Source organism: Dicentrarchus labrax, unplaced genomic scaffold, assembly GCF_905237075.1.
Source record: "Dicentrarchus labrax unplaced genomic scaffold, dlabrax2021, whole genome shotgun sequence".
NCBI classification, from domain to species: Eukaryota; Metazoa; Chordata; class Actinopteri; family Moronidae; genus Dicentrarchus; species Dicentrarchus labrax.
In genome coordinates this window covers 26,359,652-26,385,281 of record NW_026136705.1, presented here as the reverse complement: position 1 = coordinate 26,385,281, position 25,630 = coordinate 26,359,652, and the positions used below count along the sequence as shown (strand labels likewise).

Here is a 25,630-nt window from a genome sequence, read left to right as displayed (position 1 = left end):
CTAAAATCAATGTCTTCATTCATAAATGTGTCCTCATTGGTGTAAAATTACCTCTGCCAGTGATCTGACTTATCCTCTGAAGCGAAGAATTTCTTATCTGTATATACATTGGACGGGCAAGTCCATGGAGGCTTCCATGTCGTTCCGCCATTTTGAAAAACTATAATCGCCGAGAGGGACATAAAGCACTAGCCTACCTGTCTAGCTAATCCACAACGCGTTTTCGTTCAGAGCCAGCGTTACGTGACTGAAACCAGCTATAACGGAGAAGGAGATCAGTGAGAGGCGCTTGTCACTGCCCCGGCACATTTGAAAGTCTGCACTGTACTTTAGTTCATAATGGAGGATCATACTTATGCCGAGCAGGAGAAGGAATCCTCGTCGCCAAAAAAGCAAATTAAAAAAACTTTGATTAAAAAATATATTTTTATATAACCCCTGTGATCCGGATCTGCTCCAGAATGTAATGGGCTTTTCCTTGGCGCATGCTACACCCTTCCACCAGGTTTCATAAAAATCTGGCCAGTAGTTTTTATGTAATCCTGCTGACAGACAAACAAACATACTGCACCAAAAACATAACCTCCATAGCGGAGGTACAAATAATGAAATTAACAAACACAAAAGGGGAATGAGGTAAAGAAGAAGGAACAAAGAAGGTAAAGGAAAAAGAGGAGAATAAAAGCACAGAGTACAAGAAAAGAAAGGGAAGTAAAAACAAGCATAATTGTGGCAGGCTTATTTCTGCAGTCCAGTAGACAGTCCATGTATCAAGTGTGACACTAACATGCCTCCAGATTAATAAAACATCTGTCTCCATCTACTTAAAAATCTGTACATTCAGCTGAGACATAGGCATTTTCTCATGTTTCCTAATCAACTATTTGTCCATCCTTTACAGTAGCTTCTTTCAACTTGCTGAACAACCAAAATGGTATCGCTGCTCTCCAGGGAAGGCTATTAAAATACAATAACAAGTATTTAACTCGAACACCACCCCATCTCTTATTGGCCATTTCTCTTATCATTGCTCATTTCCTTTCTTTCCCTTTTCCTCCCCTTCTCTTTTGTGCTTAATGGTTAACTTGCGTTTATGATTGTTGTGGTACTAAGATTGCCCCCATTAAGCTGGCAGGATGCCAGTTACTTCCACTATTACAGATGCTAATGATGCTCCTTGGGGAGCAGCTCCACTTCTCAATTTAAACTTCAATGAAACAGAAATAATAATAATAACCGCTTTATGGAAACAAGACAAAACAAAGAAGACGTTCTGTGATGTCGTGTTCGTCCTTCGTGTTAAAACACAGACGATAAAATCACAACTTCAACTTTAAAACACGGCGAAAATGACACACTGAATAAAGTTTTGTCTGGGAAGAGGAGGAGGAACATTAGATAACTTTTGATTCGGTTTGTGACGTCACATCCAAATATTAGAAAGCATTTATAAAAGACGACTCCCCAAACGTGCCTTTCTCTCTCAATCTCTCCCTTCTGCACTAACATGCCTGGACACTTACAGGTGCTAATGAAGTCAGCCTCCCTGGAGAACAGCTCTCATCTCCAAAGTACACTCCAATTAAAAAGGAGGGGAAAAAAATAAACACTTGCTAAAACATGATAACGTGCTCCACTGCTTTGTGCTCCCTCTTGTGTAAAAACACCGCCTTTTACCCCCCCGGCCCTCAAAACACAGCTTTATTAGAGGAAATAAAATTAGCTGAACAAAAATTAAACCAGACCGTGGCTGGAGAGCAAGGCAGAGAAGGGTAAAAGGAAAAATGTCCCCAAACACAGCTCAGCAGTGTTGAAATGTGTCTCTTTAGCCCCGTTTCCATGAAGCGGTTTAGTTCAGCTCAGTTCAGTGTGTTGCACATTAGATCGGTTGCATTTTTCACATTGTGGATGGTGCCATTAGAACCATTCTACTTTCTGGTTTTTCATTACCATTCTGCACCCACCGCAGACCACCGACTGGCCATAGAGAAGATTGTCTTGCTGTTATCACCAGACTAGAGGATAACAGTTACCACCACAGCAGTACAGCAGTAGCAAGATACAACAATACGCATCACAACAGATCACACAGTGTCCATTATCAATTGTAGAACAACATGTCATGCTGGATAGGAGCATGACGCTAACATCGTAGCAGAGCAGGTTTAAACATTCATGACCATAATGCACGTCCAAGGAAATGATGGTAACCTTCCCCCATGAGATGAAGCTTTTGTCAGAGTACCAGAATTATCCACAAACAGGTCGAGATAGGCAAAAATATTTTAAAGAACCAACTTAACAGGAAACAGTGTATCTGTAACGGAAACCTCATCTTGCAAAAGTATGATTGTAAAATCCAACCAACAAGATCGCAGATTTTAAGTATACCTCCCCTCCACCTTTTTAATTAAATGTTATGTTCTAAAGTAGGGGTTTCAACAGGAAATACATCACATTATTGAAATAAAGATGTAAATTGATAAGGGGTTTAAGGACCTGGTCACAAAAATCACTTGGTATTGATCCTCTTTGGGATGAATTTGAATGCATCCTTCAAAGATATGCATGTCAACGAAATTACAACACAAAGCTTTCCTTTCAAAAATCAAACACCCAATATGAACAATTTTATCATATTAAAATGCTGAAACCCCAACTGTTACTATTCAAATTGAGGCAGCAAAGTGTGTTTTTACTTGTTGATGATATCCACCCATAAACTTTTTTGGTAGACAAGGATGAAAGTGCTTACAAACCTCTGTGATTAGCTCCAAGACTGGGACACTGCAGGTCCTTTATTGAGTCACTGCCACAACCTGTGTCAGCTGTTATCAGGGCCAGAGGGGGTCTACTGCGGTACTGAACAGGGTCTCTAGTATTCTATACTACTTTATTTCAGCAGCGTTGCACAGTGGAACATGTACCTTTGCGCCTACATGTTCAGGCATGTAGATGACAGATGGCGAGCAGAGAAATCCGCGGAGAAAGTAGCCCATTAGCTGAGCTAACCTTGAAAGTATCGAGGAGGTTGGGAAGCTGGAGCGAGCCAACACTCCCCTGCAGGGAGAGCGAGGGCTGAACATCCTTCCTGCGCGGGTTGCGGAAATTCAATTACAGCCTAATGAAGAGTGAGCTGACCTCCCCTCACCATCACCACTCTCCTCATGCCTCCTCCTCCTTCCCTCGCTCCTCTCACCCAGCTGAAGCTCATCATGGACTGTAGCTGGGCAGGTTAAGCAGTTATAACTGGTTTCATTGAGACCAGTGGTGTCTGTGTCGTACTTTCATCATTATTAGACTTAATTCATCTCACATTGTTCTCTTTCTGTCCTTTTCAGTTTCAGTTTTCTGCCCAATCTTTCTCTTTTGCTTTTTACTCAGCCCTGCAATCTGCTTTTAAAGGTGCATATTATATGTTTTGAGTGGGGCTGTGAATATGGGTTAAATTAATATCACCACATGAGGATTATTTGTCTGGTATTGACATAGAATACATCCCAGTGTGGCAAGTGTTTGAGAAATCACATGTAAAACAAACATATTAATGTTAAATACAACAAACTGTGTTGAATTGCTATGCTTAACATCTAATGGCCTAATTGCACCTGCAAAAATCACCCAGGTCCTCACAAAATAGGCAGTGCTAGAAGCTTGTTGATACGGGGACCACTCGCAGGTATAGCTGGTGAACTACTGTAAATGTGTCAGTTAGCTATATTATTAGCTTGGTTGTTAGCAAGACAATACGTTCAACATATGTATTTATACCACCAACTCCTGCCTCATAACTGTCTAAAAGCCACATTTTGTATTCCAACAGAGGAGACTTGAATAAAACTTCTCTTGTGTTTTGGACTCTCCAGATTTTTGTTTCCTCAAAAGGTCAGCACTGTCAAGACAGCTTGCAATTTCGCATGTCAAAGTTAAACTTGCTTTAAAATATTTGAGCGGATTTATTTCACCCCCGCAAGCAAATCCATCAATCCATCATCTGACAACCTTCAAACCCAAAAGTGGTCAGTATTCCTTCAACTGCCCCTAACACAGAAATAGCATTATGAATTTATAGTGTTTCATAGGCAGCTCTGATGGCTCAATAACTACATTTAGTGGGGCATTAGATTGATTAATGTATTTATATGAATGGCAGCAACCGGATTTCCCTCAGGAGTTCTTTGATAATCAAGGTTATGCCTGAGGAATGTGTGGTAGCCTACAGGATGTGAGTAAACAGGCCTACAACATCAAAAGAAGGGTATTTGTTTTCATCATCGTGACAGCCATTTTGCCAAATTTAAATTGTGTACCTTTCCTGCTGCCAAGAGATTGTCAATCCAGTTATTATGCTTAGTCAGACTGCAACGTGAGTAAGATAATCTGGTTAAGGTGTAATTCATTTGCCAGGACCTGACATGCTCCCTTTTAGCCTCCACACTAAGAGAACTGATATTTTAACACTTTCCATCAGGAAAAAAAAACAGTCTAATATTATATGTGGTGATAAACAATTAAAGCTATTTTATTTATTCAATTGTCAATGTGCCTTTTACATGTCCGTCTATTTCAGGTCACCAGAGATTTGTCTCACTGATGCAGGTGGAGAAAAGTAAAAAATTACTTAATTCCCCTTCAAAGCATCCAACTCACCTCTCTGTCTTTCACATTACATCCACCCCTCCTCCCCTCTCTGAATGTTGTTTCATGCCTCCTGATTGCTCCATTTCTCACTCTATGACTACATTTATTTCTCGGGCACATTTATCACCTGCCTCCACGCTGAACTGTGTTTTCATTTTTCCTGCCAAAACATGATAACTGCCATTTAAAAGCATGTCATACCATCTCGAATTGCTAGCTACAAATTGGCAAACAAGTATACAGAACTAATTACATGTTGAAACACAAATTAATCCATTCACTAAACACAAACATTTAAAAAAAGGGAATCAGTATTTTGTTTAATACTTAATTTCCCCAATACTAATATTTCTCTTATATCAACATTTAGTGTTTCAAATGAAATATTCCCATTTAGCTTTCGGTTTAGTTTTTCAGACAGTTGTGTAATTGATCCCATCAGACACTGGACAGTGACTGAATAACTGGACAATCAATCTGGAGTCAGTGACAGGTTTCCATCGCAGGAGGTGACGCTGCAGTGTGGCTCAGTGGTCCTGCTGAGAGGGATTGTCTCTGTCACAAACCACAGTTAACCATGATGGATACATCTGGGCTCACACTGTCCCTGGTTTAATGAAACTCTCCTATGAAGACGTCTGAGCCCAATGACATGCCAGAGATGAGATATGAAAAGAAAATATGAAGCTGTCCTTTGGCTGACAGTCTTTTCTTTTTTTTTTAAACCAAGTGGTTTCTTGTTATTTTAGGAATCTTTAATAACACAGCAAAAGTATTAAGGAGATTTCTATCCAAGCTATATATTGCCCAGAATGAGTAAAAGATGATGAGAGCGGTGACTGGTAAACACAGCAGCTGGCAACTGTCACATAAATGCAGTTTTCTCATAGCATCCACAATGCATAATGCAAAATATCAAACATGGACATACCAAACATGGTTCTTACAGATGCTGTGTATGAATTTACAACTCATATATTTTTAGCATTGAGTGAGGACCACAACACCACCTAACCGCACCAAAGCAACATTTGCAGGTACATTTACATGCTGTTTAATACGCTGCAGCTGAGTGGCTAATTAGCTATCTAACTTGCAAACCTTTTTAGCAGTGCACTTTTCCCAGGTGAATGTTTGTTTGGTGGCTCGTCCAACAAATCTTTGTAAGTTTGGTAAGAAAGAAACTTTAGCATTAATGGTGTTGTTAAACACCATTCCTGGAAAACTGTTCAACAATCAGACTGAATTACCAACACATGAGGGAAATATGTCCCTTTAGCTGCTAAACAATGTATTGTTCTCAGTGGCTTTCACAGCCCCTAGCATCCTCCTCTCATGTTATCTACCAGGTGTGCATGGTACTACACTTAGTAATCAACCTTAGGCATGCCATGACAGCTCATCTAAGGAGACTTTCTTTTATCCAGAGAAGAAAGGTTTCATTTTGGGCCAGAAGCAACATATCCGAGCAACAGGAATCAGACCTTGCCCTTACTCAAAACCCAGCAGGTGCTGTGGCTGCATTATATTGTTTCCTATTGAGGTTACTGTGAGAGGAACATTTGTACCTCTCCCTTTTTTTTATGATGGATTTCTACCTTTATGATGGTTGAATGTCAGAGTGAATGGAACAAAAAAGAAACAACACTTGCTGTTTGACTGAGGGACTCAGACTGAAACCTGACATTTACTATTGTCAACAGTCTTCCACTGCGTAAAGTAGAGTCAATAGCAGCACAGATTAGCAGGGAGAGTAGAAGTTAGGTCAGTAACATGACAGCCAACAATCCCAGCAGTCACTGAAGCTGACAGATCCTCCGGAGTCAGATTTAGAGGCTTTGTTGATCCTATTCCTGGAAAGGGTGGATATCACACCCACATATAACACCTACGGCAGTCCAAGTGGGACAGAACAGAAAAGAAGAGAAAAAAGAAGAAGGAGGGAACTCCATTTATATATCCCAACCAATATATCAGCATTGCCAGTTTCATCAGAAATGTTTAGCGTATTGCATATTAGATATTGGTATCAGTGCGTAAGTTTGGGGGACAAGTATAAAAAAAAAAAGCTATGCAGAAATAAAAGAAAATAAAGGTAAGTCAGAAACAGCAGATCCATTAAGCAGATTGGGTACAGACAAATCCAGGTCAGGCAGAAAGTTAACATGATGCCATTACTCTGCTACATGGAATCAATTTCACTTTAATTCATTGCTGTTATATCCTCGTGTTTGCATTCTGAGCGGCATGCTGACGGCGGGGCGACAGGAAAGTGCTAAAGGCTGTCTGATGTCACGCTTTTTTTGGGGGGGTTTATGAAGAAGCTATGTTGTTTAACAGGATAGTTTTGGTTTTCCTCCCTCTGTATGTCGAGGTGTCCTTGGTCAAGATACTGAACTCCAAATTCCTCCCGTTGGTGTGTGTGAATGTGACATGTAATGTAAGTCAATTTATCATTCATGTACATGTCTAGTACTTGAAGTAAGTTGTATCGGTGTATGCGTAGTCTCTATGACAAATTCATTCTAGAACTGCAAATTTTTAATGCTTACAATTCTTCAAGAACCAAACTAAAGGGATCCTAATCAATTTTTACTTTCGCCGATGTATTCTAGGAGATGTTTGACATTTCTTCTTGTTAACTGACCACAAGACAACTGGTGTCAAGAAAAAGGAATGACAAAAGACAAAACAATAAAAGACAGAGAACAAACAAACAAAACAGGATGGAAAGTTTTGCATGGAAGAGATGTCAGGAAGAGACAAGTGAAAGCCAAAGAACACACAAAAAAATCTACTGAAACTCTGCACAGAAACTTTGGATGGACACACACGGAGACTAAAAGGTGAGAAAAGAGAAGCACAAATAAGAAGAGATGTCAAGAGATGAAACAAGGTAGACGTCAAGAAATAGACAGAGGCACTAAAGATAAGAGACGTCAAGAAAAGACAAAGAGAAAACAGAAAGAGACAAAGGAGAGATTAGACACATGAAGAAGAAATAAAGAAAAGAGCAGCAAGAGAGATGGGAAGAGGAAAGGAGGAAAGAAAAGAGACATTAAGATGAGATAAAAACAGCAGGTTTCAGTGTTTGCATGTTATCTGTGAGTCAGTGTTCAGCCTGAATGAACTGAGGTGAGCATGGGCGAGAGAGAGCAAGAAAGGTAGAGGGAGGACGGCCATGAACAAACAAAGGGGAGAGCAGGGATTGAGATCATTTTACATTAACAAGGTGATACATATTGAAAAACAGACGAATGTGGATGTAAATATTGCCAGATGTAATTTCATTTATTTATTTTTTCATAAATAAATGAAATTCATGGGTTGAAACAGGAAATTATAATCAACACTGTGATTTTCTCCAAACATTATTCTGCAAAACAACAGGTTGTGCAGGAAAATGTGTGTGAAGCTACTATAATTTGGAAATTATAAATATTGTGCCATTCAAAATGACAACTTTGAAGGTGTCTTTTATTTTGCTCCCTGCCGTGTTGATGTGCTGAAGACATCTGTCAGCAAAAACCCAATGGAACTTTTTTTTTTTCCTTTTGTCAGTCCGTTTACATTCACTTAAGTGACCGAAAGGGAAATATCGCTGTGACAGCAGTTCATTGGTGGTGAAAGGCAGCATCCTTAGACAAATACTGTTTTGCATACATGCTTGTACTCAAAATCTAATTCAAGGTCCAACTAAAACTGAAACTGACACCAGGTAGCCGATTATTAAAGAGGTTTTCACAGCTGAAGAGTCGATTCCTTGTACAATCTAATACATTCCCACTGTAAGGAACAATTGTGCACTGTGCTGTCAGTCCAAAAGCTCTGACAGACAAAGAAAGAAACAACAAGATGGTTGGGATGAGAGAGAAATCTGAGCTGCAGCTCACATGAAGTTCAACTTTGATGAAGCCCTGTCTCCTCCAGCTCCTTCTGTGGAATTTCCCCTCACTTCTCCATCCACTATCTCATCCAAATTTAGTTTGTTTTTTTTCTGTTTCCACATGGATTGCTGTATAAATTAGCACCAGTGTGCTCTCTATTTACTCATCATTCCGTATGTGCCCCCTTATGGCTGCCAAAACTGAACAAAATCTGCGAATGTTGGTGGAAACGGTTGTCTTTATAGGTTTCAATAATCGTATAAGTGTATTCCGACTTTAATGACCAGCTTTTATGTACATGTAGATTTTACATGAGCAGGATGCTATGCTCTATGTATACTCGGTGTCCTCCAACATCACTGCTTATTAATTTGAATTGCTGTAATGAAGGAAAAAATCCAACCACCACCAGAGCCATTAACTGCACATCTTGCATGATTTACATTACTAATATCCATTTTTGTTCCATTTCTGAAAATCAGCTTACAGAGCCACCTGCTTGAGATATCACAACGGGAATTACCTGCAATGTCAAGCGGTGTTGCAGTTCCAAACAATAACCATTTTGAAAATGTGCTGCTGTGTTCAAGAACAATTTAGCCATCTACTAAACATTAACCATTGTCATTTTGAGCTCACTAATTCACACTATATTAACATTGTATTTTTCAAAACTTCCAGGTGTGCTTTGTTAGATTTTCTATCAACATAACTCTCCATTTCTGGTCATTACCTTGAATACTCCTTTCCTGCTATCATAACATTGCAGACAAAGCAACAGGGATCTTAACCTTAAAGACGATAAGAAGACAAGGACTCATTAGTTCATATGTATGTAATAAAAGAAAATTTGCTTGTATTATACTGTAAGACACATCACAAATCACATTATTATCATGTTTTGCTCGGACTGGGGGGCAGCGTCTCAGCTCGTGTAAGGAAGAGGAAGACAATTCATCTCAAAGCCTTAAACTTGCTGCAGAGGAGAGAGGAGAGAAGCTAAAACAGTTTGAGGCATTTGCAACTGCAGCGACGTTTGATATAAAAACATTTGACCATTCAAAACATTGAAGGTGAACCTTAATGTTTTTTGGGAAATGTTATTTCCAGACTTGTTATTGTGTACTAACACTGAACAATGACAGAGGCACAGAGAGGCTTTTTATCAACGGAAGTTTTGACATTTAAATACTTACAAATACTTACTATAAACATAGAAGTGTTGTTTTAGTGCAATTTCACTGCACAAACAAACCATGTTACTAAGCTGCGAACAAATATTATTAATATTATTATTAAAGCATATTTTAATTACCAGGTTATAAGGGAATACAACCATTTCTTGTTTTGATTTAAAGACTGAAGCAAGTTTTATTTCAATTTCATTCCAGAAAAAGGAATGCATGAAGTGTCACCAATATTGAATACCCCTCTATGGAACACAGTATTTGTTGTTATCATTTTATCCATTGTGAAGCCACGGCAAGCAGAAAATAAGAAATTCAAAAGGTGCGATAAACTGTAAACAGATGGTCAATTTATGCACAGTGACCAAGTTTACACTCAGTTAGTACTTGTTAAAGAGAGGCAAACCAATTCAACCCATTTTTACATTCAAACCAGAACTTCTAAGCTTAAACAAGACCTTATTCCTCCTAAGGTTGGACCGAGCAGCAGCGAACTGGATTCTGTAGAGTGGAAAGGAATAGAGAAGCAGGGCACAGTGGGGAATACACAAATATAGAGACTCCCAATGAAAGCCATCTGACCCCCGCCTTGAATCTGATGATCCTCGACTCACAGCGATCCCCAACTGATATTGCAAGAGCTTCTCACAGCTCACACTCTGCTCCTCTGTTGTCTGTGCTTCTCAGACATACTGTTCACCCAAAAACGCAGTACATATTTAGCATGGTTTCACACTTTGAGCACACTTATCATGAGAAGGTAAAACAGTCCACAATCCACCAGAGAATACCCAAAACCCAAGGAGAAAAGTCTTCTGCTTAAATAAAGCACAAAGTCAACTGCAGCAGAGCATACCAAGCACGCAGACAAATATAAATCATCAGGTATCCTTTGAGTCAAATTTGAATAGTTGTATTAATTATGATTTTAAGGCTGTTCCTGAAACGCCGCTCTGCAGCGATGCTATAATTACACAACATAGAAACTGGGTACTAATTAGCACCTCAGAAAATATAACTGCACTCTGAAAAAGCATCTCATCAATTGTTTATCTTCCTTGTGTCGGCTGTGAGGTACTAAAACAAAACAGCATCAATTAATGGAGCAGGGCATCAGAATTACTGCGGGCTAGCTTTCTGCCGTAGGAGCAGAGAGATTGCTCATCAGCATCAAGAAAGTGGCCGAGAGGGTTTTTTATGAAATGTGAGCGTGTACCTCACACTTCAACACCGCGGGCCCTATTTTTGGCAAGGCGCAACAACCAGCACAAGCATTTGGTATTTTCCTGACCTTGAAATTCGATTTGCCTGTCTGTGTGGTATTTTTCCGTGCCCGGCGTAGAGCTCACAGTTCTTGTCAACAAGAGCGAACTCAAAACTTGGAGCAAATGCAAAAAAAAAATAATAATAAAGCAATAATGCTTGAAAAGTATATAAACATTTGCACTCTCCAACAAGGACGTGGGTTGAAATTGGCACCAGAAAATAACAGTCAATGTGATTGAAGCAGGACGTTTGGTAAATCGGTCCGCATTTATCAATTTATACAACTCTACTCTTACAGTATCTGTTTTCCGCAGCTGCTTTATACTGCATAAAAGCTTCCCCTTCAGTCCATTAAATCCGTGCAGCCATCTGAAGGCAGAAGGACAGATAAATTGATAAATCTGCAGGCTCCGATTTGAGAGGTGCTGTGTCAGAGCGCAGTGTCATTCCACACGGCCGTCCGGTGTCCTTGACTAAATCACATGCAAATGACACAGGCTGCTACAAAATAACCACACACACGCACACCTCTGCAGACATCAGACTGGTTGCCTATAACCTCAGCATGTGTCACAGCCTCTTGTAAAATCTCACCCAGCCCTTTTGTACTTCTACAAATACACAAACCGAAACAATAACGTGTCCCGCTGAAGCTGTAACATTGAGCAAAAAAGTCACACACAGTAACACAGGCAAATAGCACACCGCTGAATGTCAAATAAACATTCTTCTTCAAACAGTTCTTCATATCCTTTTTTTTTTCCTTCTCCATCTCTCTTCATATATTTTTAGTGCATTATTTAATATCTAAGGACATGGAAAAGTGAACAGGAAATTATGCTTCACACAGTGGCTGTGAACCAGGCTTAATGATGAATATCTTGTTCTCTCCTCCACTCAGACCCCGGTGATAATATTGCACTTGTCCCCCGATTTATTATGTAAGGGTTCAAAGCTGTACATTAACTCCAGAGTTCAAACTGATTAAGCTGTCTGTGTGAGAATACCGACCCACACCAGAAAGTGGATTTCTCTCTCGCTAAACCTCGCCAACACTGGGGTCACACAATGCCCTCATCATCACCATCTGTTCAGAGGTCACTGCAGTTTTGAGCTGCAAACACAATAATAATATGATTTTCATGTAGTTTGCGAGGAAGCTTGAGGCTTTGCATAAAAACTAAGCCTCCGTTTTGTAATACAAATACAAATCAAATCTAAAAATGAAACATTCAATATAATAGAAAACAAAAAAAAAGAAAAGAAAAAAAGTCTTGGCTAAGTTCTGAAAACAGATGAGACCGATACAAGGAGAGATTCAATGTGCCAGAGGAAAGGGTTACAGTTCTACAGTCGCCAGTGTAGGACATATCATGTCCCAGTTTGCTTACATCCCTTACTGTGGGGCATGTGCATGTTGTTATGTTGATGTTCGCTGCTGATTTTCAAATTTGAGGATGATACATTTTCTCTAATAAACTAAACTCAAATCAATTAAAGTTAGAATCGAAACTGAGTCTTCTCCTCAGACATTTATATATTTTGAATTGCCCTGTCCTGTTGTGAGACAGTGAATGTGTGTATGGAATCAGACAGATATAAGACAGAATTGAAAGTGTGTGAGACTCAATCAACTTTATTAGGAGGAAGCGCCCTACAGTGGTTCGGACCAGTTTCAAGCCACCCATGAGTTCACTGCCAAAATGTCCCCAATTGTGTCATTTTGCATTTTTTTGGCAGAAGAAAGCTCAAACAAAGTGCTGCAAATGTCACTACTTCAGAATTCTGAAACAAGCCTGGAAGCTTCGATATCAGACATATCGTTGGGCTGAGCTGTGCTTTAAGCTGAATGCTACCATCAGTATTCAAATGTTCACACCATTCACAAATACATTCTGACAGTTAGCATGTAGCATTACCATGTTAATATACGAAAGTTTAGGTATTTAGCATTTTTTTTTTGCATATTTTATTGTAGACCTTTATAGATTTTTTTATTTATCTGTAGTCAAATCAGAAGTTAGCACCAATGACTAGCCAATATCCATTAATTAAAAACAGCGAGATTTCCACCGGTAGCACCAAAGCTCACAGGCACATGTAAACACACACAAGCACACACACTCGAGTAAAGCAGTGAGCTCTGCAATGCTAGCTGCTCTCAGGTCTTGATAATAAATGACCGCCTGGGCTGGTGAGATACATTCCTGAAGCACTGACTCACCAGTGTTTGTGTCTATTTCTCCCTCTGTCTGCGTATGATGTACAAAAGTAAGAACTTCTTGAGATCACATTTGGGCCTCCGCAGAAGCTGGCTGATGCTTTTGTTTCTGAACGGCTTATTATTTGTGCAACAGTCACTAACACTTGCAAACAAATGACTCAGAGGTTTGTGTGCGTGCGTGTGAGCAGTTCTGTGTGTGTGTGTGTGTGTGTGTGTGTGTGGGCATGAAAGAAGGAGCGAAACAGAGGAAGAAAGCGGTTATTAGTAGCATGACTGCAGCTGTGCTCATGTATCTGTGTGAATGTGTGTAGGTGAAGACTGGCGCAGGTGTGTTTTCTGATCAGTCACGAGTGGGTGTTCTCGGTACCTTTGTCGCTGAAGTCGTCGACCAGGATGACCTCTGCTATGAGCTGTGGAGGAGAGCGGTTGAGAACGCTGTGAACGGTCCTCAGCAGCGACGACCAGCCCTCATTATGGAACGGGATGATGATGCTGGTGTTGGGCAGCTTCTCTGCGTACAGCTTCTGTTTACAACTACACAAACACATGAAACCAAATAAGGAATCCAGACAGGGAAATAGACCGTACGGAGTCATCTTTGCTAAATAATACCCATGTTTTTTTTTTATATTTTTAGTGGCATGTTGGTTGGTTGGTCCAACATTTTGGTCCAAGTGAAATATGACTACAACTAATGGATTTGCTCCCATGAAATTTGATGCACACGTTGCCATGTCCCTGCAGAACGATGACAACCAACAGATCAGAATTTCATTTCAAGCCAGGAAAGGTCCTACATGAGACAATTACCATCAAGCCTTTGCTATTTTGAAACTAATGCTAACATAACATGGTAAGTTTGTGGACAGGAATAAATGGTAAATGCCCTAGAATAGTCACTTGCGCAACATAGGACTTCCTGCACAGACCCGCCATTTTTAAATAGCAAAGCTACCATCAATAGCAACCACAGTTTTGTTTCATATACTGAGAATCAAAAACACCATCCACTCTACAGTATATCCTCTTTTACCCCCTATGTTTGTTTCACGTGATGTCGATATGACAATCACTGAGGGGGTACAATCTGCAGTGAAAAACAAAAGAAAAGTACCTGGTACCAAAAGCAAGTCGAGCTGAGCCATGCAGTGGAAATTAGGTTTTGCCTTTTTCTTTGGTGTACTGCAGTGCTCTCAACCAGCCCAACCTGAACAATGTGTTGCTCTTTTAATAAGATGTAATGAAGCATACCACCTGCTGGCTTGCCCTTCCATCCCTTTCTTTTCTCTCTATCTGAGAAGTCAGAGGAATCTGTAGAGACAGTAATTATCTCTGAGTCTCTCAGGCCTGTCTGGCTGCCTGAAACACTCTCTCTCTCTCTCTCTCTCTCTCTCTCTCATTCAGTCGGTGAGTGAGAGAGAAATTAATGAATGAATGCTGTTTCGAGGTCTGGGCCCACTGAGGAATGATGTGGCACCTGGCTGTCAGGCACCTGTCACTGTCACTGTCACTCTGCTGTCACTTCGACACACCTGCTCCCTTCCACCACTCAGTGCACCACCCATTCCCTTTCTGTCTGTCCTGTGTGAAGCGTATGGGTCCTGGTATGCTGGCTTGTTGTCGGTTCCTTGGAGATCCAGAGCAGCCCTGACAAGTAATTTCTGTGGTCTTGGTGAGAGGATTTCAGTGTTGGACAAATTCGTCCTTTGCCTGTTGAGTCAGACTTTGACCACCTTTCTTTAGTCGAAAGTGCTCCAAAATAAGCTGCAAAGGTTTGCTTTCCATAAACCTGAAAGTCTGCTTATCATTAAAGAGAATAGCAATGGTTGTGAATAGCAATAATCACGCCACAAAATCTCAAAGAAAAGATTGTAATTTGCATCTATTCTACAAATTATAATAATTATAATTATGACAATGGCATAACTTTTTAGGGATTCAAATGTTGATAGTTTTCCTCATTACATTATTTGGTAATGTTAAATTGTGTTTATTGACTTGCTCATGTTAGCTGGCATTTTCTGTTGGAACAGTGGTGCACTTTCAGTTTATTTAAAACCCTTTGTTTCAATCACGAACTAAACACGACCAAATAGTGGTGTAAGTCATCTAAAATCAGACGACAATCGATCCATATTTCTTTGCAAAAGAAGTAGCCCAACCTCTAAAATGACTCCATCATTAGCACCCCGGGGCATGTTAAGCTTCATGCCTGGGTATTTTTCACTTGCTCACTGTGCTATTCTGGAATCTCTCTTAACATCAGCACTGTGCTGAGCGAAAAGGGACGATGAATGTACAAATAACTTTTAATTCACCCTCAGAATCTTTCTGAGAAAATGTTTGTGTCCAGTCGACACGGAAATCTGTTTCACATTTTATTCCACAATGGCTACATAGCTGCTCCACGTCAGAGTTGACTAAATTTAACTCTTCCCTTGACAGCTTTCAGAACTACAAATTAAGTTTTCTCGTACATTAATTGGGAAAATGTGCTGCATTGTCTTTGTTGCAAATCTAGTGGAGGATTGTTGGATGACTGTATGGGAATCGTGTCTGGTGGCTAATGCTGCATAAGGTCACAGGATGCAGGACATTTATAGATAGGAAGGGAAAAATGTGAGAGAACACAAAGAGACCTTGAGAGAGAAAACATTTAAAACTGCTTTCCACATGAAAGTGATGGCAGGGTCAAAAAAGAGTCTTGTCAGGTGGCGGGAAAGCACTGAAGGCTGATCTGTGATAAATCGGGTCAGCAGGTCTGAAGCTGTTTAGCAGACGATATTTATAGCGTTGCTGGTGTGTTTATTTTCAGTATTTTGTTCTTTAATGAGTCAGAGGGGAGCTGGAAAAAACCCAGCAGTCTGTACTGTAGCCACAGGTCCATATGGCTCATCATGACTTTACAGCGTCTGTTATTTAACACTTTATCCTGCTACATGTTAAGCTTAATGTATACCTCCTTCATGCCTCTACAATTCAAAGGGCAGAAGTCACTTCTTGTTTGGTAGATTTATCAATACAGTGGACATTTTTATAAAATCTCAGACTCAGTTTGACAAGTTAAACCCCACAATATGAAGAGATGGTACAATCAAGATGGAATGTGAGCTGCATTTTGTCAGTATGTTAAATCGCAAACACGCACGCATAGGTGTTCACATGCTTAAAAGCACCCACCCAGATGGGATATACAGTATATCCCTACAGCGTGTTCTGGTTCTGTCCTGGGGTCTCCTCCCAGTTGAATGTTCCCTCCACAGGGAGACATCCTGGAGGCATCCTGATCATATGCCCGAACCATGACTGACTCTCCTCAACAAGAAGGAACCCTGCCCTGGGGTCTTCTCAAAAATGGATGTTTCCTCCACAGGGAGACATCCTGGAGGCATCCTGATCAAATGCTTGGACAACCTCAATTGACTCTCCTCATCAAGAAGGAGCAGTCCCTATAGGCTGAGCCCAGCTATCCTGCAAAAAAATCATTTTGGCCACTCGTATCTGCTATCTAATTCTGTTTCTAACCAAAACTTGTGACCATAGGTGTGGGTTGAAACTTAAATCAACTTGTAAATGGAGAGCTCAGCCTGAAGTGCTAGAGTGCTAGACAAGTGGGAATTTTAACCTGATTGCAAAGCTGAGACGCTGAATGAAAAGTCCGGGGATCACCAAAATCATGACCCTGTCTCCGGTTCACCGCTTTTCCTTCCTTGGACAACTTTTGATAGGTACTGACCAGTGCAGACCCGGAACACCCCACAGGAGTTGCAGTTTTGGAGATGCTCTGACCCAGTCATCTAGCCATCACAATTTGGCCCTTGTCAAAGTCGCTCAAATCCTCACACTGCCCATTTTTCCTTCTTCTAACACATCAACTCTGAGGACAAAATGTTCACTTGCTGCCTAATATATCCCACCCACTGACAGGTGCCATGATAACCAGATAATGAGTGTCATTCACTTCACCAGTCAGTGGTAAGAATGTTATGGCTGATCGATGCATCTCAACAATTACTGGTCTAACATTGCTCTTAATGACTGTGGTCCCCAGAGGATGAATCCTAATGTTTTTGGTCACTTCCTCACTTTTCCTGTAGTCCTGCCATCAGATCAAAACTCCCATCTCTTCCCAAGGAACATCAAAATGTAATGGCCTGTTTGCATTTTTGACTCCAGGAGCATTCTGCAAATGCCAACCTTGAGGCCAGGATGTCAACATTGCACGTAAGATATCTCTGTAAGAGGCAGATTGCCAGGAAATGTTCCATTTTTACATTCATGCTCCCAAGGCGATGAAAAGTTTGGATTTTAATGATCCCATGGTATTACCTCAAAAGACAAATATTAACAAAAAAAGTAAATATTCCATCTGTTTCATATTGTGGAGCACTGGGGGTCATTAGTGTTTGTCCTGTTTAATATATTTCACCTTTATTCCCTTCACTGATGTTCTGTCAGTGAAGAGAACATGCCCCACTTTCTGGAAAATTACCCCAGCACACATCTATCATCAGCTCGTCACACCTAGCGCACAGAGGGGAGCATCAATGACACTGATAATTGCTGTCAAGAACACAGTTTATAAGTACATAGGTGTTGTGCGGTGTGTAATCAGCTTCTGTCAGTGTAAAGCTACATCTCTCCTGTGAATAGACTGGGCAGGTTGATAATTGGAACAATTGTTCCAAACAGTGCTTGTTGTAATGAGCTGGGACGGATCCAGCATGGAAACATAAAGGTGTGAACAATGCTCTAAGTAGAGTTTGGTGTTAGAGTAGAATTGTCCGTCTTTACTTCACAACTGGAGCAGGAGGAGAAAGGAGGGGGATCCAGCACAACTACTGATGGCACACCATTTGTGTTTTGCTTCATTAATTATTAGTAAATGCTTTTGCTTCACAGCTGTCATTTTTAATGGCAAGAGAGCAGAAATACAAAGAAAGAGTTGTTTTTAAGTCTTTAGAGGAGAGGTCTGTCAGACAAAGTCACAGTATGAGATTTCAGCAGGTCAGACTTTGAGATTGGAATGTTTTTGCTCCCAAGTCCAAATAAGTCATGTCTCACAGCTGTCAGGTCCACGGCATGTCCAAGACAAAGGCACTTGTTTTGGCAATTTGAAAATGACCAAAATACATGTTTTAGCCTTATATTGCCTAGTCAAACTGTAACATAAAACACATAAAACAACAGCTCTCTCTTGAAATCAGCAGAAAACTTGTTTGTATTAGCTTTCTCTTTCTGTCTCCTTCCCCTTAAAACAGATTTCCCTGGTCAGTCCTGCACGCAAGCTGGCCTCTCGTGCAATAGTCAACCTTATTTTGGGTGGGGGAGAGAAACAACCATCTGCCACGAAGGGCTGGGAGTCTGCCGGTTTTCAATCCAACCAAGGAGTGCACCAGGTGATTCATTTTTCCTCTCCGGTTGATGGAGTGCCAATCTGTGAAATAACCTGCTGCACTCTTTGGCTGGAATGAAAACCTGCAGACTCTTGGCCCCCTGTGGCCTGTTCCTGCCCCTATTCAGATGAAACTGCTCACACAAACACGGATGATTTATTTATTTTTTCTAGAAAAATGGCAGTTTTGGGTTACTGGGCACTTTACTGGAATTTTTAAAAGGAAGCGTTTTTAGTCTGGTCACTGTTGCAAAGTCGATGCAAATCATTGATAAGGGTAGATTGAGATGGGGCTAAAATCACCAACATAGTTTGTTTATTAAGTCATAAAATCTAATTAAAATATCTGACAAACCAACTTCAGTGACGAGAGTTATGTTAACTTATCAAGACAGATGTGCTTGTAGATAAATAGTCAGTCTATCAATATTTAAAGTTCAGCATCTATCACTGTAGCTTCATCATGGAATTTGCATAATAGTGTCAGTTATAACACACTTATATTGTCAGCGTAAACTACTCCAAAACTCATTTTCTGAAGTTCCTGCAAATGCATCTGACAATTACTTTGTTTTGTTTACCTTCACAATAACAAGCAGTAAAGTGTAGTAATAGTCGTGCTGCAATACATAAGTGCAGTTATGACTGTGAAGACTCACTTGGAGGAACCCTTATGAAATACAGTGATGTCAGAATCTTCTTGGTCCAATATAAAACTCTGTAAACATATGAATGTCACACCTGTGGTAATGTTTATCTTGCCACAATTCTCGGCCCCTAAACTGTATCCCTCCCTAGACAAACACACACACACAGGACTCACTTTTGATGGCGGATGTCAGGGACGGAGCGGTTGAGGGAGATCCGGTCGCTGACATAAATGTTAAAGCCGTTCTCCCTGTAGGCCTGGTCGACCCGGTCAGCGTCTGTCAGAGGGAACGGCTTCCCCTGTTCACCGTTACCTGCATCATACACACAGATTTCACTATCAAAACATGTACAAGACATCAGTGTATCAGTTTCACCACACTGTATCTCTTCAGCAGACACGCATATTGTAAAGCAATTAAAAGTTCTCCACTTTCATTAAGATAAGATAATGGGCAAAATCAAAGTTTAAACAGAAATGTATAATCCATGCAATAAACCCACCAAAGCTTTCTTATGGCTGTTCTTACTGAGGGAAGTTTTAAGGCCTTTTAATGCAAATGTAAATGGAAAATAGGGCCAATTTCATCACTGAAAAAAGAAAGAATATAAGAGCAAAATATGACATGTCAAGTTTACATGGACTCCTCATCAGAAGAAACCTTTAAAAAAATATTTTAAAATGTAAAATCTAACAGAATTTAAGACAATTTAAGTTCTTAAATATAGAAAACACACTTTAGACATATTAAGACAGAACTTAAGAACTATTTTCCCCAATGGAAAAGTGATACTTTAAATGAATTTAACAACCAAAACAAAGAAAGAACCATTACACTGAACATAAAAAGTCTACGAAGTAAAAATCAGATAGTATAAGAAAATAGAGAATAAAGAATACGAGAAATAAAATAAAACATAGCTGAAGAACACTACATAATGTCCAGTTGTGGGTTTAAGCTGAGATTTTATGACTAAATAAAACATTTGTTTTTCAACCATGGTCTGTATAAATGAAGTAAAGTCAATCAAAGTTTAATAATAATAAAAGATATTCAGAGCAAGAAACCTGCTGATGAAACACAATGAAATAAATATGAACTCTTATGGCTGAACTGCTTAAGACAGTTTCATATTTTTCTAACTTCATATTGTGCAGATTTATTACAGGGGAATCAGGGACTTTGGGATACCCAGAGAACAAAAAACAACCCTCATCATTCACACACATACATGTTTCATCAAGCTGAAATTATCCACTTTCCCTCCTAAAGGTAACAAGTGTGGAAAATAACTTTTAGCTTTTAACATCTCATTTCAGTAAGAAAACCCATTTTCGAATAATTTACACTGTTTGTATAGAAGCTGATTTCCCTGAACAGAAAATAAAACCGAGTTGGTGATTATTGTAGCACATATAAACTGTATTTATGACAGCAGAAGCTGCGTTCAAAGCACAGATTTACATTGCTGCTGCAGCACTGGAGAGCAATAAGACCCAGAGAGGGAACGGGAGAAGAGCAGTAACTCTGGATGTGTGTGAATCTTTCTTCAGTATATGACATTTTTCTGCGTAACTATGAAGTTTGTGTACATGATAAATATGTCATGCGGCTCTCATCTATTTTTGACAGAATATCTATGAGGAGGTTTGGACCTACCAGATCGAGATGAATCTCTTTTGATCGCTTCATAATCGTGCCAGTCTTTTCTCCGCACGCCGTCACGTCCCACCTGAGCATCCTTTCCCACCCGGTTAACCCCCTGTAGACACATACAAACACATTGGAAGACTGTCAGGAATGCTGTCATACACACAAACACCTGCATATAGCCCGCATTGCATTGCACACCATTTTTAAATACACCACAGGTGTTCAGATTTTAATGGAGCAGTTGGGTTTTAAATCATTTCAGTGCACTATGAAAGTACAATTGCAAATACTTGTTGGAGATCCAGCAAACAATTCATCACATCCCCCAGCTTGTTGAATTTACCTTGGTATTTTGTTATTGTCAAGTAATAATGCAATAACAGGTTTAAAAACCCTTCCTTGTAATATATGTACAGACATTATGACATTTGAGAGTTCAGAGGTATGGCCAAATTCAAATGACCCCTTTCTCATAGAACAGCTGAATGAATTAGATGGGTTTGGCAGGTGACTTTCAAATCTCAAATGCCTGATAGACCTTAAAAGTACCAGCAAAAAACCCTTTTCAAAAAGGTCCCTGCTTGTTACACCTTGCGATCATAATGATCGTCTCAGGCAGCTAATTGTGATTCATTATTGCTGTCAAACTTCTGTGGCTTTGCAAGGTAATGTTAATAGTGTATAATTAATTCAAGAAACATTTTTCCCATTACCAAGATTTCTTTGGATGCCCACCAAAATAATATTGTGGCAATGACTATTTATCAATCTCATAAATATGTCTGGAAGGGCAGTTAGAACTACAGACTGACTGAAAAGCTGGAATGGTTTATTTGCACAATCATGTACTATTAGTTGGAGATTTGATTAGCTAGACATTAGGTTGTGATTGCAACTTGATTTTGAAGCTGAACATAAACTGATGTGTTTTGACTTCCCCCACCAGCCCACAATCCTTCTCCCCAAAGCTTCTAAGGTTTGGCCACCTCATATGAACCCTCAACTTGTAGGAAACACTGAGAAAGGGTAAGCACTGGTGTAAAATATACACGATTTATGAGCTCAAGAATGCAAAACCACAGGTGCGCACCTTTAAGAACTGTTAAACAGTTATACAACAGGGCAGCACACACAATAAGATTTTTTTTCCCCCTGTACGCTGTCAGTATCAGTGTCAGCGAAGAGATTTCTCTAGAGCATCCGACTCTCACTATCCAACAGCGTTCTGCTGAGAGTTTATCCACAGAAAGTGTGCTCTTCTATTTCATGCTTGACGACCCTGTGAGGAGAATATCAATGCTATGACGCACGACTCCGCGGAGGCCTTATATACACAACCACACACATACAGACAGATACACTGCGGCTCAGCATACAAAGGCAGAGGCGGTTTCTTCTTCCACTTAGTCATTCTACACACTGAGTGACTTTTGGTGACTCTGCACCGTGAATTACAGGATCACAGCACAATGGAGAAATAATTAGCTCGATGGGAGGAGGCAATTAGTGAAACACTTTAAATACAAATGGCACCACTGACTGCATGAAATACTGTGAATTATTAATCAGATTGCTGGCTTAGAGGACTATGCCACTGAATACCAATAACAAACTAATGTACAGTATACAAACACGCAGATTTGGCTTCAGGAGAATTGGTATGTGTGAGTCTCTTTGTACTGTTGTATTTTAATCTTTTTGAGGCTCAAGTTTTAGACCAGGCCAGTGAGGACATTGGAAAGTAAGGACATTTTCTTAAGCCGAACCATTGTAATCAAGCATGTGTCATCAACAAAGGGTGTTGCACAATGCACCATCGCCTGTGGAATATGACACGTCCACCTTGGGGGAGACATTTATATTTTTTATTGTTTTGGTCTTATGATGTCGTTTTGTATTCATTTGACAAAATACCGTCATTTGACGGTCATATAGAGCCAGACAGCAACACAGATTGAACCAAAAAAAAAAAACCTTAGCTTTCCAAATAAAGTCTCCATCTTATCCAACTTACAAACACATCTTGTTCTGCACCGTAGCTTATTCAACACACAACCAAACACACATTCACCGGAGGGCTGTGCACTGCTAACATCATCATTAAACAGCATGTAAACATACCTGCAAATGTCACTTTGGTACGGTTAGATGCTGGTGTGGGCCTTACTCTTCAATACCACTAACAACACGCTGTCTGCCTGTGTCACGTAGGCTTAAATTCAAGTTTCTCTGTCCGGCAATCTCGCCTGCCTGCCAGCTGCTGTCAATCAAACACAGATGCCGACACACCCCTCCAGGAACCTTTTTACTTTCCTTTTGAAAACTATTAACAATACATATAATTTTCACAATAAGATATGAGCAAGACACTGAATCTCAAAGTGCTGCTCACAAGCATGTAGGAAAAAGTTACTCTAACCTGGCCAAATAATTTCAGCTTCAGTTAAATTCAATTTTATTTGTATAGCGCCAATTCATAACAAACACTATCTCAGGACGCTTTTCAAATAGAGTAGGTCTAGACCGTACTCCCTATGAAATTATTTACAGAGACCCAACAAGAGACCCAAGCACTTGGCGACGGCGCCAAGAAAAAAACGTCCTTTAAGAGGCATTAACCTCGGAGAGACGCCGGCTCTAGGTGGGTGGCCGTCTGCCTTGACCAGTTGGGGTTAGAGAGAGAGAGAGGGAGAGATGGGTAGAGGGGTAAAGACAGAAGGACAGAGACACGTTGAAAGTGAAATGTAATGTTGAAAGACAGTGTCACTTGCTCTACCATCTGATGAGAAACTGCCACTGCTGATATTGGCCAATTGTATCTTCCATTTTAGCTGCTTATTACATTTTTAAAAAGCACACTTCACTACCACGTGATTTACCACACATATGGTAGGTTTCACAGACAGACTGCATTGGTTTAAATATTTAAACAATATTTAAGAATCTGAATTTGATCACACTTAAAATCCATTCTCTACTGAATACTTTCGTAACTTCAAATACTATTAAATTTAAAAAAAATGTCTCAATTCGCGTAATACCTATAATTTATATATTCTTTCATTTAATTATTCAAAACCCAATTTTATATTCACCTTTACGTTATTTCCTTTGCATCATTCTTCTACGCAGCATCTAACTGTCTACTAGGTCAACATGACACACAGGAAACCTTGAATGCGTTTCAACCTGTCTTTGTGATGAATGTATAACCTATTATTCCATCCCGACTGGCCCCTGCTTAGGCACAGAGATGCTATAGGAGCCTAATAGAAAAATCCATTCAGCTCTCCCTATTCCTGCTTCTTCTCTCCCTTCTCCTCACCTCTCTCCTTCACCCCCTCTACCACTCTTCTTCTCCTCTTTCTGTCACAGGCAGACGCCCTCAGTGTGTCACACAAGGACCTGACAAGCAGCAAGAGTCCGTCTGTGCAAATTTATACTAAAAAGAAGCAAGATTGTGCCGCCCCATTTCCTCCTGATTAAAATTTCAGCGCACGTCGCCATGATATTCCTCTGGGGCTTTTCTTGCTGCTCAACGAGACCTTGAAAAACAAGACAAGGAGAGAGGAAAACTTTTCAGCTAATGTGTGCACATGTTTAGTTTTGTGGAAGCAGAACGTGGGCGGGAGAAAGTAATTGAGACAGACAGTAAAAGAGGATGAGTATGAAAAAGACAGAATAATCTTGAGGAACAGATGGGGAATGCGATCACATGTGTGTAATGAAAGTGGGGTGAGACAAGTAAAAGGACTCTGTGATGGAGAGCCTTATATTCACAACACACTCTCCCTTAATAGGCACTTGCGACATTCTGGATGTTTTCTGGCTGAAAGACTGCAGTAAAAGCTCAATATAAACTCAGATAACCAGGGAGTGCTGCAGCTTAGTTATGAGAATAGATGAGACTGATGGAAACGGAAATTAGTTTTGCAGGTATTTGGTGAAAACTACAATTTTGACCATTTGATAGCACTGGATGAAAAGTCAGGGGATCACCAAAGCTATTACAATTCATCAAACATGTGGGGAAAATCAATGTATGTACCACATTTTATGGCAATCCATCCAATAGCTGTCTAGATATTCAGTGTGGGCTAAAGTATGGGCTGACCAACCGACCAACCAGCAGGCTGACATTACCATCCTTAGCGTGGAGAAAAACTATACTATAGAGTACACCCGGGGCTCACCTTATTCCTTAACAAGACTAAGAGTCTGCAGCCATGACAGTCATTTTATAAGCTGTACTTTGCACAGCAATGCTTTGAGCTAAATGCTAATACCAGCATGCTAACATGTTGTTTATGACAATGCTAACATGCGGCTGTTAAGCAGGTATACATTTTATCATGTTCACCGTCTTAATTTAACGTGTTAGCCCTAAACACAGCCCAAAGTACAGCCAACCTTAAGATTGTGTTCGAGGAAGATTCAAGGGATTACCAAAGTGATTATACTTGATTCTGAAGAGGACATGAATGTGTACCAAATTTAACAGAAATCCCTCCAATAGTTGCCGAGGGACCCGGAATGTATGGACAAAATGCCATGGCAATCCATCTAATAGTTTTGGAGATACAAATGAAGGACAAGTGCACTTAAACCAACTCAAAAAGGCCTGTCTGGTGACCTCTTTAATAAATGAGTAACGTTCTGATGCCAAATGCGTATTCATCAAGATCCAGAAGTAGTGGCAGACTGACAGACATTGCCATCCATAGAGG

General features: G+C 40.1%; 1 protein-coding gene across 2 annotated transcripts in view; it reads right to left on the bottom strand.

Annotated features, from left to right (window-relative positions):
- The window catches only part of LOC127363484 (polypeptide N-acetylgalactosaminyltransferase 10), a 329,736-nt gene that overhangs the window by 36,411 nt on the left and 267,695 nt on the right, over nt 1–25,630 (bottom strand). For both annotated transcript variants that reach the window (XM_051399975.1, XM_051399974.1), the window contains exons 2-4: nt 20,910–21,012; nt 19,424–19,562; nt 13,573–13,739 (exon numbers count right to left, since the gene is read on the bottom strand). In XM_051399975.1, the coding sequence (XP_051255935.1) occupies nt 13,573–13,739; nt 19,424–19,562; nt 20,910–21,012 (409 nt within the window). The remainder of the gene's footprint in view (nt 1–13,572; nt 13,740–19,423; nt 19,563–20,909; nt 21,013–25,630) is intronic.